This window comes from Mustela putorius, unplaced genomic scaffold, assembly GCF_011764305.1.
Source record: "Mustela putorius furo isolate JIRA1106 unplaced genomic scaffold, ASM1176430v1.1 tig00000174_pilon_pilon_pilon, whole genome shotgun sequence".
In the NCBI taxonomy this organism is placed as follows: Eukaryota; Metazoa; Chordata; class Mammalia; order Carnivora; family Mustelidae; genus Mustela; species Mustela putorius.
Genome location: NW_025421304.1, coordinates 10,168,990 through 10,182,809, shown reverse-complemented (window position 1 = coordinate 10,182,809; position 13,820 = coordinate 10,168,990). Strand labels below are relative to the sequence as shown.

General features: G+C 45.0%; 1 protein-coding gene across 1 annotated transcript in view; it reads left to right on the top strand.

Annotated features, from left to right (window-relative positions):
- ABCC11 (ATP binding cassette subfamily C member 11) overlaps positions 1-7,065 on the top strand; it is a 67,679-nt gene extending 60,614 nt beyond the window's left edge. The window contains exons 26-30 of the mRNA XM_004744123.3: positions 25-184; positions 2,721-2,799; positions 3,487-3,600; positions 6,316-6,480; positions 6,607-7,065. Of these exons, the coding sequence (XP_004744180.1) occupies positions 25-184; positions 2,721-2,799; positions 3,487-3,600; positions 6,316-6,480; positions 6,607-6,699 (611 nt within the window). The 3' untranslated portion in view covers positions 6,700-7,065. The remainder of the gene's footprint in view (positions 1-24; positions 185-2,720; positions 2,800-3,486; positions 3,601-6,315; positions 6,481-6,606) is intronic.
- The last annotated feature ends 6,755 nt before the right edge of the window (positions 7,066-13,820 follow it).

Below are 13,820 nucleotides of genomic sequence, written 5' to 3'. Positions count from 1 at the left end.
TCCTGCTTGTTGCTTGCCCAACAGGGAAGTCCTCCTTGGGGGTGGCTCTCTTCCGCCTGGTGGAGCCAGCAGCAGGCCGGATTCTCATCGATGGTGTGGACATCTGCAGTATCAGCCTGGAGGAACTGCGGTCCAAGTTCTCAGTTGTCCCTCAAGATCCTGTCCTGCTCTCTGGAACCATCAGGTGAGTGCTGGCTCGTAGGCCAGCATGGTACAGAAGCCAGAAGCCAGGCTCCTGGGAGAGGTGGCAGGACCAGGGTGCCAGGGCTGGGCTCCCTCTGATGAGCTGGTGGCTGGTGTCTCAGTTTTGGGACCCCCGATCTCTCCTTGTCACACTGGGTCACTCACTGGGACTTGGAGTGTCCCTGAAGAGTGCACGAAGCTCTGATAGACACAGGAGCACTTTGTAAATCGGAACATGCTGAAGTTTCCTCTTTATTTTTTTAAAAAAACCTAATGGGGTTTGTCAGATTTTAGTTCAGCATTAAGCATTTGCACGGTGGCTACTGTATTCTTTTACATCTAGATGTGGTTTATTCTCTTCTCTACACCCAACTGAGCTGATGGGAGGCATTTTGGGCTGGGAGGGAGCATTTCTTCACAAGACGCACATTCCAGGCAGGTGAGAAGTGAGAAATAATCCAGGCAGTTCACAGTCAGCAAACTGGACTAAACTTTATCCAGATTCGTGCTCCTGCGTAACAGTGAACATTAGCTATGTGTGAACACCAAGGCATGGAGATTGAGGAAGCCTAATGCATTAAAAGTGAGGTTAGATTCCTTGTCTCTGAGACTCTTTTGGTGCAATTCTGTTTTATTTATACTCCTTCTTTTCCTTATTGGGTCTGTGTGGCTCCAAAGCCCGTATTCATTGCGCCACTACCAGCCTGCGTGCCCAAATAAGTTAATTCTCTGAAAGAGACAAGAGGAATCCCCCATTAATCAAACTTACCAAGACTCTTGTGAAGAAATGGTTGCAGTTAACAACCAAAACGAGGGACTTGATTAATCATAATTTTTGTATCAACCAAATGTAGTGAGAAAAGTTGAATGTGTTAAAGGTTTCAGAGGTATATCACCTTTTGTAGGGAAAGAATTCAGAGCTTAAGAATGTAATTCCTGGGGGCGCCTGGGTGGCTCAGTGGGTTAAAGCCTCTGCCTTTGGCTCAGGTCATGATCCCAGGGTCCTGGGATCCAGTCCCACATCAGGCTGTCTGCTCTGTGGGGAGCCTGCTTCCTCTTCTCTCTTTCTCTGCCTGCCTCTCTGCCTGCTTGTGATCTCTATCTGTCAAATAAATAAATAAAATCTTAAAAAAAAAAAAAAAGAATGTAATTCCTGGTAGGAGAGGAGAGACACCATTCTTGTGTAGACGGGTGACATCATTTTGCCAGAGGGCAAGGAAAGTCTCGCTCTCCATTTCCTGGTCTCTGTTCTAGGGCCTCTATTATTTGTGGTAACTAAGAGTCTTACTTTCTTTTTTTTTATTTTAAAGATTTTATTTATTTATTTGACAGAGAGAGAAATCACAGGTAGGCAGAGAGAGAAAGAAGCAGGCTCCCCGCAGAGCTGAGAGCCAGATGCTGGGCTCGATCCCAGGACCTGGGTGGCTCAGTGGGTTAAGAGTCTTACTTTCAATAAGCCATCCATGATAGAAATAGTATATATGAGGCCCTTGTTTGTAGAAACTCATGAGTCCTATATGTCTCTGTAGGGCCCTAAAACAATTTACCTGTTTACCTAGTCAGGGAAGGTGTATAATGTATTTTAGAGAGTTTTTCACGTAATTAAGTTTAAATGTTTCTAGGTTTAAAGAGTTAATTGTCAGTTATTTGGAGAGAATTCTATAATCCAGAACCTATAAATCCCAAATAAATGGAAGGCCCATACCAGCTACATACCAACATGTAAGAAGGCACATCGATGGATTCCATGGTGTTGAACTTGAGTGGTTTATAAAAAGATTAAATTGTTGGGGCGCCTGGGTGGCTCAGTGGGTTAAGCCGCTGCCTTCGGCTCAGGTCATGATCTCAGGGTCCTGGGATCGAGTCCCGCATCGGGCTCTCTGCTCAGCAGGGAGCCTGCTTCCCTCTCTTTCTCTGCCTGCCTCTCCGTCTACTTGTGATTTCTCTCTGTCAAATAAATAAAATCTTTAAAAAAAAAACCTTTATAAAAAAAATTAAATTGTATTTAGGACACTCTGTTTAAGGAAGCAACAACAATTTACACACACACACACACACACACACACACACACTCCCAAGAGGCTTCAGCTAAAAATGCCCTCTTTGGTTCATGATACTGGGAAGGCCAAGACTTATTCAGGGCCTTACTGTCCCCCAAGTCTGCTTTGGTCATTCTTAGCCTTCAGTGAATGTCCTGGGGACTCTACGTGTCCTACTCCCAAAGCAAGATGGTTGCAGCCACCTACTTATGCCTGAGTCATTTGCTCTCCCACTGGAGTTGGTGGTAGGGACCACCTGGATCACATGGGCTTGAGGGCTGGGGAGAAGGTGGTCTCCAAATAAAACTCGGGGGCCACAGCCTACAGAAGGAATGGGTACTGGGAAGGCACAATAAATGACTGTTCATGGTAATTCCATGGATTTCTCTACACCCAATAAAACGGTTAAAACCATTCTTGGTCATCTACCATGCATGGAACGGACAGTTCACTGGTTACCTGTGGTCATAGAACACTTCTCTTCCTTTTCTATGGCAGATTCAACCTAGATCCTTTTGATCACTACACGGATGAGCAGATCTGGGATGCCTTGGAGAGGACATTCCTGAGCACAACAGTAAGTAGCTCTAAGACCTGATTTTTGGTCTTAACTTGCCCCTTCAACAGTGGTGTCTGCTGGTCCTTGGGGCTCATCTCACATGACTATTCAGATGCTGCCACTATGGGGCATGGATTAAGTGATCTCATGGAGGTGAGGTGGTTTTGGAGTCCTAAGTCAAATCTGAAGGCATTCGGACACCAACAGTGAGCCAGGCACATTCTAGGCTCAGGGGATGCAGCAAAAGCAAGGTAGGTAAGATGTTTGCCCTCCTGGTATTTGCATTCAATGGGAGACACAGACAACAAACACACAAGATACTTTCAGATAGTGGTAAGTTCTGTTAAGGTGGTAATGAGACCAGCAGACACTTCAGTTGTGGAGCAGCTCCTTTACATGAAGTGGTCAAGCAAAGCTTCTTTACAGATGGGACACTGGACCTGAGACCCAATATTGATGAAGCAGTAGGGCACAGATCTTTGAAAGAACATTCCAGGCACAGGAACTAGCATATGCAAAGACCCTGAGACTGAAGTGAGTGGGGCACAAGTAAGGAAAAGAAAGACCAGTGGCTAGAATATAAAGAGGCAAGGACTGTTACAAAGTGTTTCAAGTCTTGTGGGGGTTAGGTTAGGTCTCACCCCACAGTGGCCTACACACCCACATGCCTACATAGCCTACATCTCATTTTCCTGGATATTACAGATCTCAAAGTTACCCCAAGGACTGCAGGCAGAAGTGGTGGAAAGTGGCAGAAACTTCTCTGTGGGGGAGAGGCAGCTGCTCTGCATTGCGAGAGCCCTCCTTCGCAACTCCAAGGTGAGTCCGCAGAATGGCCATGGGAGGTCACGGATGACACCTGGCTTGGGAAACCACACTGGTTGTTTCTCCCTCCATCTCCATAGGACAGTGGGTGCTGCACTGTATGTCCTTTTCACAAACACCGAAAGGTCTTACTCATGTCACTGATGGCCATTCTGTACATACCTGGTTTGGAAGAGACATGTAGGTGGGGATTCAGGCCTGGGTTCTCCCAAACCCTGATACCCTGTAAATAAGCTGAAATGATCCACCACTAGAACCAAATCATGATGCACATTCCTTACACAAAGTTGAAAGTTTAGAAGTTTGTTAATTTAACAGTTGTCTATTGCATATTTTTTCTAAAATTTGGATGCAGGACATTCTCTTCATTAGAGTTGGAAATCAGATCACAGCTCTTCCAGGGCAAATGTTCTTCTTTTTCTCTTTCTCCTTCTTCTTCTTCCTCTTCTCCTCCTCCTTCTCCTTCTTCTTCTTCCTCTTCTCCTCCTCCTCCTTCTTCTTTTTTTAGCTTCAGGTGTAGAATTTAGTGATCCATCACTTAAAATACCCAGTGCTCATTACAACAAGTGCCCTCCTTAATATCCATCATTCATTGAACCCCTCCCCTGCCCATCTCCTCTATAACAATCTTCCCTTTGTTCTCTATGGTTAAGAGTCTATTTAGTGGTTTGCCTCTCTTCCCTTCTCCCCATATTCATCTGTTTTGTTTCTTCATTTTTGTATATGAGTGAGATCATATGGTTTTTGTCTTTCTCTGGTGGATTTTGCTTAGCATAATACACTCTAGTTCCATCCATGTCATTGTAAATGGCAAGATCTCATTCTTTTTTATGGATAGTATTCCACCGTGTGTGTGTGTGTGTGTGTGTGTGTGTGTGTGTGTGTGTATACCACATCTTATTCATCCATTCATCTGTCGATGGACATTTGGTTGCGTTCTATAATTCGGCTATTGTAGATAATGCTGCTATAAACATTGGGGTGAATGTATCCCTTTGAATCAGTATTTTTGTATCCTTTGGGTAAATACCTTGTAGTGCAATTGCTGGATATATGGTAGTTCTGTTTTTGACTTTTTGAGGCACCTCCATACTGTTTTCCAGAGCAGCTGCACCAGTTTGCTCTCCTAGCAACAGTGTAAGAGGGTTCTCGTTTCTCTGCATCCTCGTCAACCCCTATTATTTCTTGTGTTATTGATTTTAGCCATTCTGACAGTTATGAGTTGGTATCTCCTTGTAGTTTTGGTTTGCATTTCCCTGACAATGAGAAATGTTGAGCATCTTTTCATGTGTCTCTTAGCCAGTTGTTAGTTTTTGGGGTGTTGAGTTTGTTAAGTTCTTTATTTTTCTTGGATACGAGCCCTTCATCAGATATGTCATCTGCAAATATCTCCTCCAGTTCCATAGGTTGCCTTCTACTTTTGTTGACTATTTCCTTCTCTGTGCAGAAACTATTTATCTTGATGAAATCCCAATAGTTTATTTCTGCTTCTGAGTCCCTTGACTCAGACAGCACTTCCTGAAGTTTCCAAATATGGTGTCAGTAATTTTAGATTATTTGACTACCTGGGCTAGTAGGGAGCAAACTTTCATAAGTGAGCCCAGACACACATACTCATATGTACTCACACTCACACATGTATACACATGTGCACACGGGTACTCACATGCACTCACAGCACACACCATGGTTAATTAATGATAAATGCAAAAACTGTTGATACAGATGGTCAGAGCTCTGGGAAAACAGCAGACAGAGCCCAGTGGGGTCAGAAGCTGGGGAAAAGGTTTCACAGGAAGGAAGACTATACCCTTCTTTCTAGCAGAGATGAAAGACAGGATCTGCAATATGCATGTAGCACTTTCTCAACCACTCGGTTCCTTCTTTTACAATTACCAGAACACTGGTGCCAAGGTTGCTTTCTCCATTGTTTCCCAAATCTGAGTCATCACTGCATGATTTTTGTACTATCGGTGCGCAAATCTCTCCTCTGGCTTACTCATGATGCCCTCTTTTTAAAAACAGTCTCATTCTAAACAGTAACATTTGTGAAATCGTATTTCTTTGCTAGTCATATTTTTCTAATGCATATTGTTAATACGATAAAATAAAAATGTTAAAGAGAAAGTTTATCTGTATTCCAGCCATACCATCTCATGTATCATCCAAGTGTGTGCGTGTGTCTCACTTTGGGGAATGTTGGGCTGTGTTAATTCAGGCAAATCAGAAGGCAGTTCACAAAACAATATAGTTGCCACTGGGATATTTTCATTTTCATTTTTTTAAAAGATCTTATTTATTTAACAGAAAGAGACACAGTGAGAGAGGGAACACAAGCAGGGAGAGCAGAAGAGGGAGAAGCAGGTTTCCCACTGAGCAGGGATCCCGATGTGGGGCTCAGTCCCAGGACTCTGGGATCATGACCTGAGCCAAAGGCAGATGCTTAACCAACTGAGCCACCCAGGTGCCCCAGAATATTTTCATTTTCAAGATTTTAATTCTCTGGTTACAAACACACACACACACACACACGGTCTTGGTTGAGACCTAATATTCTCTAACATAATGGACAACTAGAGCTCAAAGTGGGTTTGAACTCAATCCATATCTCTCCCCTTTCAGCTAAGGGACTCGTGGATTAGTGATAGACCCGAGACTTGTTCTCAGGGCCCAAGCAATCTGCCCTCACCCCTGTTTTGTATTCATCAGATCATCCTTATTGATGAAGCCACAGCTTCCATTGACTTGGAAACTGATACCTTGATCCAACACACCATCCGCAAAGCCTTCCAGGGCTGCACAGTGCTGGTCATCGCACACCGTGTCACCACTGTGCTCAACTGTGACCGTATCCTGGTTATGAGCAATGGGAAGGTGAGAGCCACGTCCCTGGGGCCAGTGGGAGGACATGTGCTCAGGCCAGTGTCCCAGGAGGCCTTTGAATCCTTCAAGGTTAATCTCAGTGGTGTCCGCCCCTCCCCTCCTTTCTCCATCTCTCAGGTTGTGGAGTTTGACAGGCCCGAGGTCCTAAAGCAGAAGCCCGAGTCCGTGTTTGCTGCCCTGCTGGCAACAGCCCATTCTTCCCTGAGTTAAAGAGGACTGGTGACTGTGTGCGGGCTGATGGTAGAGCCAAGTGTCGCTGTGAACCTGAGGTCTATGACCTTCTTGTGCAGAAACAGCGACTTCTCCTGAAGGCAGCCTGAAGTGTACCCAGGGGTGCTGGCAATGGGATGGAAAAGAAGATCGTGGGAGCAAAACCTGGAATAGGCCACTCTGTGGTTCCCCAGATCTGGGAACCCCTGCACCACTTAAGACCATGTGGTCAAATCATCACGTGCCTCTTTTTAACTGACATGTTGAGTAACGTCATAGTAATGTGAAAACTTATTATAGTTTTAAAAGTATTGCAAATGCTGTATTGATTTTGTAAAAAAAAAAAAAAAAAGAAAAGAATAAGAAGAAGTCGCATTCTGTGTTCTGCTTTCTTGTTAGCTAGTATTCATTCCGCTGCAGGGAGGAGAGAGTCCCTCCTACTGACTTCTGGAAAAGGGGCTTCATTGGTTAATGGAATGGAAATGTCCAGAAAAATTCTAGGTTGGGTGCCAGTATCTAAAAGATGATGTCTTATGAGCTCTGCTTCTTCTTCTCTCAGCTCTACTTTCTTTTTATGGCTTCACTCTTTGGCACCCTATCTCCTCATAGTGGTGGCAAGGCTGCTAGCAGATCTAGGCTGATGTACTGCCAGCTCAGCTACCCTAGGTCTTCTTTCCCCCAAATGATCCCAGCAAAAGTCCCATGGCTAAATTTCACTGGGTTGACTTCGGTCATGTGCTCATCCCTGAACCAATCACATGCTAGGCTGTTAGAATACAGTGACTAACTAGGCCCAAGTCCCATGCCCACAACTGGACCAGAGGATGGGGTCAGCTGTCCTGAATCACATGGGCTAAGAATGGAAGGGGTTATTTCTCCAAAATAAAATTGGGGTGGTCTTGCTACATGAAAGAGAAATGGATGTAGACGTTGGGCAGGCCCCAAATAGTAGCTGTCTACTATGTTTACTTCCTGATTAGAGCATAAATGGATGCAATAAAGAGTTAGTTTGTAACATGTGCCACCTGGAAATAAGGTTACTGGTCTCCCCACTTGCCCAAGTGGTTATGGAGACATACATAGAAAAAGATAATTAGTTTCACTTTACCACCAGGGAGAACTCATTGTTGGGGGGCAAAATAGGTTTCAGGGCATTCTCTTTTTGTTTTCAGATTACAGTGTCTGGTCTTGCCATAAGAAAAATCAATTCAGCAAACAGATATTTCTTGTTCTGACTCTTGCACTGGGATAGGTGCTGGGAGTGTAATGATGTCCCTTTCCTCATGGCATTTGAGGTCTTATGAGAATGAGTGAACAACGAACAAGTAAATAGATGGCTCCAGAACTGAGTGACCAGAGGCAAGGACAGAGTACCAGGAGTTGAGGACAGTTAGAGCAGGCTTCCAGGTAGAAGGAAGCTTGTGGTTTACTGACCTGAAACCAGCACAAATATTTGCTGGTGCAAGAGAAAATGTTCCAGGCAGATAGAACAGCAAATAAATCCCCTCGGGAAAGAACTATGACAGGCTGTTATAATCTTTGGACCAAACAGGAAAAAGCCCAAGTTCCGGAGTTAGTGAGATGTGTGTATCAACTTCTCTTCCCTTCCTGAGGTTCTTAGGTATCCCCTGCTTCTTTTCCCAAGGCCTTTCCCTAGGTGGGTGTCTTTTCTCTCTTAAAAATCCCTTTGTCCAGTTTATCCCTTGCCCGTGTCCTTGCCTTTTTCTTAGGCCCTGAAGAGTGCCTGGGGACCCCTTCGGCTCCCATCCTGTCCAAACCCTGGGGTCATAGAGCTGCTTGTCTGCAAGTTGAAACTGACTCTATTTCCCCGGCCCTGCCCTCCTCCCAGAGCTGCCGTGGGATGACTTCATGCATCACCTGCGAGAAGGAGTTTCACAATCAGTACCACTTAGCCATGGTACTTGACCCAAGGGACCTTCCCCAGGCCAGCCATAGAGGCCCTATTTTCCTTGAGTTGGCCAGCAGATGGCAGGCTCCTCCCAAAAATGAAGGGAGAGACTGTTGGTTTCTGATTCAGATCGGCTGAGAATCCCCAGGGGAGGTGTGGGCCCCTGAGGTAGCCCACAGAAGACGGAGCGCTTCTCTACCTGCCCTTGAAGCAGCCCCTCCTGCTGGAATGATTAGAATTACCCAAGGACCTGGTACCCCAACCTCCAAACCCCCCACCCCGCCGCCACTTCAAACCCCTCAGACTGTTTTTCAGAGTCCATAGTCTCTCATGGTTCACCGGGTATTATAGAGGGCATGGATTGCCCTCATGACCTGAGCCAAAGGCAGGTGCCCAACCGACTGAGCTACTCAGGTGCCCCACGTCTAATCTCCTCCTAACTAGCCTTCTTCCTGGGCAAATGCAGTGAAGGACTTCCACGCAAGCTGTGTGACCACAGTGACACCATCCACAGGTGGATGTATGGATGGGAGGAAGCAATAGTGTCACTGACCCTGGCCCTACCTTGCATCGTCCCCGGCTCTGGACCCTCCATTTTAAGAGAAATGCTGCTAAATGGAGGCTGGTCACAAGATAGCCACCAGGGAACCAGGATCACTCATCCTTTTCCTGAAGGGCTTCCTGAAGTCACTCCAAAGGTCAGCCCCAGGCCCAGAAGGCACAGATGCTCAGGTCATTGGAAAAGTCCCACTAAGGGAGTAGCTGGTTTGGGGCAGGGAGCTCCCAATGGCTGGTAGCCTTCTCTGACACCTCTCCTGGGTATGGGGTGAGGGGACATAGCAGATACCCGCAGGCTTGGAGCGTTCCTCCAAGGCTGAGTGCTGGCAGGGATTCTGTATGTGTGGGAAATTGGATTGGATAACTTCTATGGGGTATATGAGGCTGGGACACAATTATGAACATAAAATTGCCTCATGGCAGGGGCTCTCAGACTTGAATGAGCACCAGCATCGCCTGGAGGACTGAAACACAGCTTGCTGGCTCCCACCCCCATATTTTCTGCTTTAGTGGGTCTAGGGCCTAAGAATTTGTTTTTTTCACAAGTTTCCAGATGTTGCTGATGCTGTTGATCAGGGACCACACTCTTAAAACTCAAAGGTTAGCCAAGATTATTCTGTCCTATGTGATCTAGACAGGAGGGTTTTTTTTTTTTTTTTTTTTTTTTTAAGATTTTATTTATTTATTTGTCAGAGAAAGAGAGAAAGTACAAGCACAGAGAGCAGCAGCAGAGGGAGAACCCCACAGAGCAGGGAGCCCAATGCAGGGCTTGACCCCAGGACCCTGGGATCATGACCTGAGTCAAAGGCAGATGCTTAACAGACTGAGCCACCCAGGCGTCCCAAAACAGGAGGGTTTTTAAACCCTCATTTTAATGCGTTCCTCAAAGTTTATGTATTTTCAAGGCACTTTTATTTTCATGACCTCTTTTGGTTGGGACCCCCTGAGCATTTCAGTAGGCAATACAAACGCTCCTTTCCTCCATCACAGTGACCTGGGAGAACCCAGTGCTTTCCTTTATTTCCTTTGTACTTGTAGATGACTTCAATGAAGTTTTGGGCCAAAAGAGGGGTTTCTTTCTTTCTTTTTTTAAGATTATTTATTTATTTATTTGACAGACAGAGATCACAAGTAGGTAGAGAGAGAGGAGGAAGCAGGCTCTCCGCTGAGCAGGGAGCCCGATGCTGGGCTTAATCCCAGGACCCCGGGATCATGACCCGAGCCAAAGGCAGAGGCTTTAACCCACTGAGCCATCCAGGCATCCCAAAAGATGGGTTTCTATCCTAGTAACTCAACAACTTCCAATTGAATATCAGACACCATCTCCTAACAGAGTCTCTCCATGTCTACTCCCTCAGACTTCTGGCGTCCTTCATGCCATCTTCTGAGTTCTCTCTGCCCCAGGCTCCTGGTTCCTGGACACGTGTTATGCAGAGAAGTTCAGTTCTTGATTTTGATGACTTTTCCTGCCAGACAAGTCATGAGGATATCATATTCTATCCCAGGAGATGTAACAAAGCACTCTGTAAACAAAACCAGTTTCTGCCCTGTGGTATACTATGGTGCCAGCTGCTAAGATAGTAAAATTTCACCCCATTATCCCAAAATGTCCCCTACTGTCTTCCCCCATTTAAATAACTCTCTGGAATTCAACTGCATCAGAGTCAGAAGCAACTTCAGACATTGTTAGTCTGGATGTTGCCTAGGCTATGGTCCATGGACTCCTGAGCTAAATTCAGAAGACCCATGAATTTGGTTAAGGAAAAATTGTCTTTATTTTTACTAATTGAAACTTAACATTTCTACCGATTATGAAGGAGGTAAAAAGCTATAATAGTATTATTACTACCTGTGACTTTATCACCAACAGAATCAGAGACATTCTCAAATCTCATTTCAATTGTTTCAGGTATCTGGAAATAACACGTGCATCACTGCTTTGAATTAGAGTAGTTATAGGATCTACTGCTAGATCATGGGGTTGTGCCTGGTTCATGACTTAGAGCTTACAGAGCACTTCCACAGACATCATTTCCCACTAATGTATGCCATGGGATTGTGTACCATCTGTTGTTAGAGATAGCTGAGAGTTTTCTCTCTGAGCTCCTTAAATGAGGGGAAAGAATGAAGATGGATTACAAGATCTTCACAACTTGGGGGACACCTGGGTGTCTCTGTCAGTTAAGAGTCTGCCTTCGGCTCAGGTCATGATCCCAGGGTCCTGGGACGGAGCTCCGCATTCATCAGGCTCCTTGCTCAGCGGGGAGTCTGCTTCTCTCTCTCTGCCTGCTGCTCCCCCTGCTTGTGCTCTCCCCAACCCTCTCCCTACCCCCCCAGTCAAATAAATAAACAAATTCTTTTTAAAAAGATCTTTACAACTCAGCCATTTAAAGAAAAAATAAAGTTGTTCACACTAAGCCAAGTTTTCCTGGTCCTGAAAAGGGACGACCACCTTTTCTGTGTGTGAGCCAAGGGACTTGTTCAGGGTTTTAAGCTCTGAGGGTTGAAGCTGAGGCCAGAACTCAAGCTTTCTGCCCAAGAAGAGGTTTGTCTTTCATTAGAGAGCTTCTTCTTTCATTGTTGTCCACATGTGTTTCTGCTTCACTAACCTATCGTTTTAAAGGCCCTTTCAGATTCCAAACGACTTTCCTAATGCATTTGACATCATCGTAGTTTGCTCTTCCTTCTGTAAGTCCTTCCTTAGTTCTTAAGGCAAACCAACAAAAATGAAAAACCCAAGCCCCTTCCTTTAGCAAATACTTTGTGCACTTCCACTGGACAGATTTCAACAGTGACCCAGAAGGCGGGATGCTTATTTCTCCCAAGATCCTGCTAATTAAAAAAAAAAAATACATATACATATATATATATATATATATATATATATATATATATATAATTCACAAATAATAGCTACCACGTATTGAGTGTTTACAATGTTTAAGACATTGGGTTAAGTAAGTACTTCCCATACATTATTTAATCCTCAATTAACTTCCAATGCTTTGAAGTTAGTGTTTTCATTTTATAGTTGGGGAAATTGAAATTTTAGAGATTTGAGCTGGGATCTGCTTCTAGAGTTTCCATCCTTAACCACTGTATGCTACTGATTCTGCAATGCCCCACACTGATTTCCTTAACCACTGTATGCTACTGATTCTGCAATGCCACACACTGATTTCTATATATACAGAAATACATATATATATATATATATATATATATATATATATATATACATACACACACACACACACACACACACGTTATTTATAGGGGCGCCAGGGTGGCTCAGTCCGTTAAGTGTCTGCCTTCAGCTCAGGTCATGATCTCAGGATCCTGGGATCAAGCCCTGCACTGGGCCCCTCATTCAGCAGGATTCTGTTTCTCCTTCTCCTTTTGCCCCTCCTCCTCCTCTTGCTCTCTCTCTCTCAAATAAATGAATAAAATCTTTTAAAAAGAGTTATTTACAAAAATGTTTCTGAGGCTGATGGAGCTTATGTCTTTTATAATTTATTGAAGATCTACCAGTAAAGGATGGGATAGGGAGAATTTGAGACAGACTTGCTTTGGAATAAAGGCCTCACTGAACTGGAGAGCTGGGGATATGATCAAGGGGTGTGCTGCTGAAAGCTTCTCCCCAGCCCCACCATCAGGGTTTGGGGCGTGGAGTCCTGATACATACATATATACTTATTCACAAATGATATGTGACATACGCACGTACATCACTATCCCATCATGTTCATACAGAAAAATATCATTTTTGTAAGGATGAGGAATAGAAAGGATTTCTTTCTTTTTTAAGATTTTATATATTTATTTGAGAGAGAGAGAGCACAGAGAAGCAGGCTCCCCACTGAGCAGAGAGCCTGACACGAGGCTTGATCCCCGGACCCTGAGATCATGACCCGGGCCAAAGGCAGACGCTTAACTGACTGAGCCACCCAGACACCCTAGAAGGGATTTCTAATATTTTCTTCTGTACTCCAGTGGGTTCTCATGCCCCCCTCAGCCCCGGGGAGGTCTACGCCCTGCTCAGATCTCAGGGTCCTGAGGAGAGCAGGAGCTTGCCTGTTCCTTTCTTCAGGCCCCCTGGCAGAGACTGCACACCCTCCTCCATCATTTCACTCCAGAATCAGTGGCCTGACAGCCCAAACAATCGCCTTTATGTACTGCTTGTCTCGGTAGAGATCCGTCTCTGCCAGACCTTCAACGAACTTGGGGGGAGAAAGCTACTCATCAATCTGCTATAAATGTGACAGCATTCAAATCTGCTTGGAAATTGTGAAAGCGAGTCTGGGCTGCGTTTCAGAGACCTTCTGGCGTAGGGGTGAAGATCAATGATAAAAGGAGAAGAATGTCATGATACACAAAGGGCTGTACAGATGTCAAATAATCTTATTAGCAGGGATTTGCATTTATGGAGGAAGGAATGGAGGCCAACAAAAGGGGACACAGACCAATAAGGACAGCTTCTGCAGGCCAGCTCTCCCTGAGTCCAGGAAGCCTTCCTCCTTGTATCTTTTTCTACCTAGCAATCGTGTACATACCCTCCCCACTTTCCACCTCCCTTTTGGGCAGGAAGCAAAGTACCCTGTGGGGGTGGAGGCTGCTTGCCCTGGGAACTGCATCCCCAGGAAGTGCAGGAGCC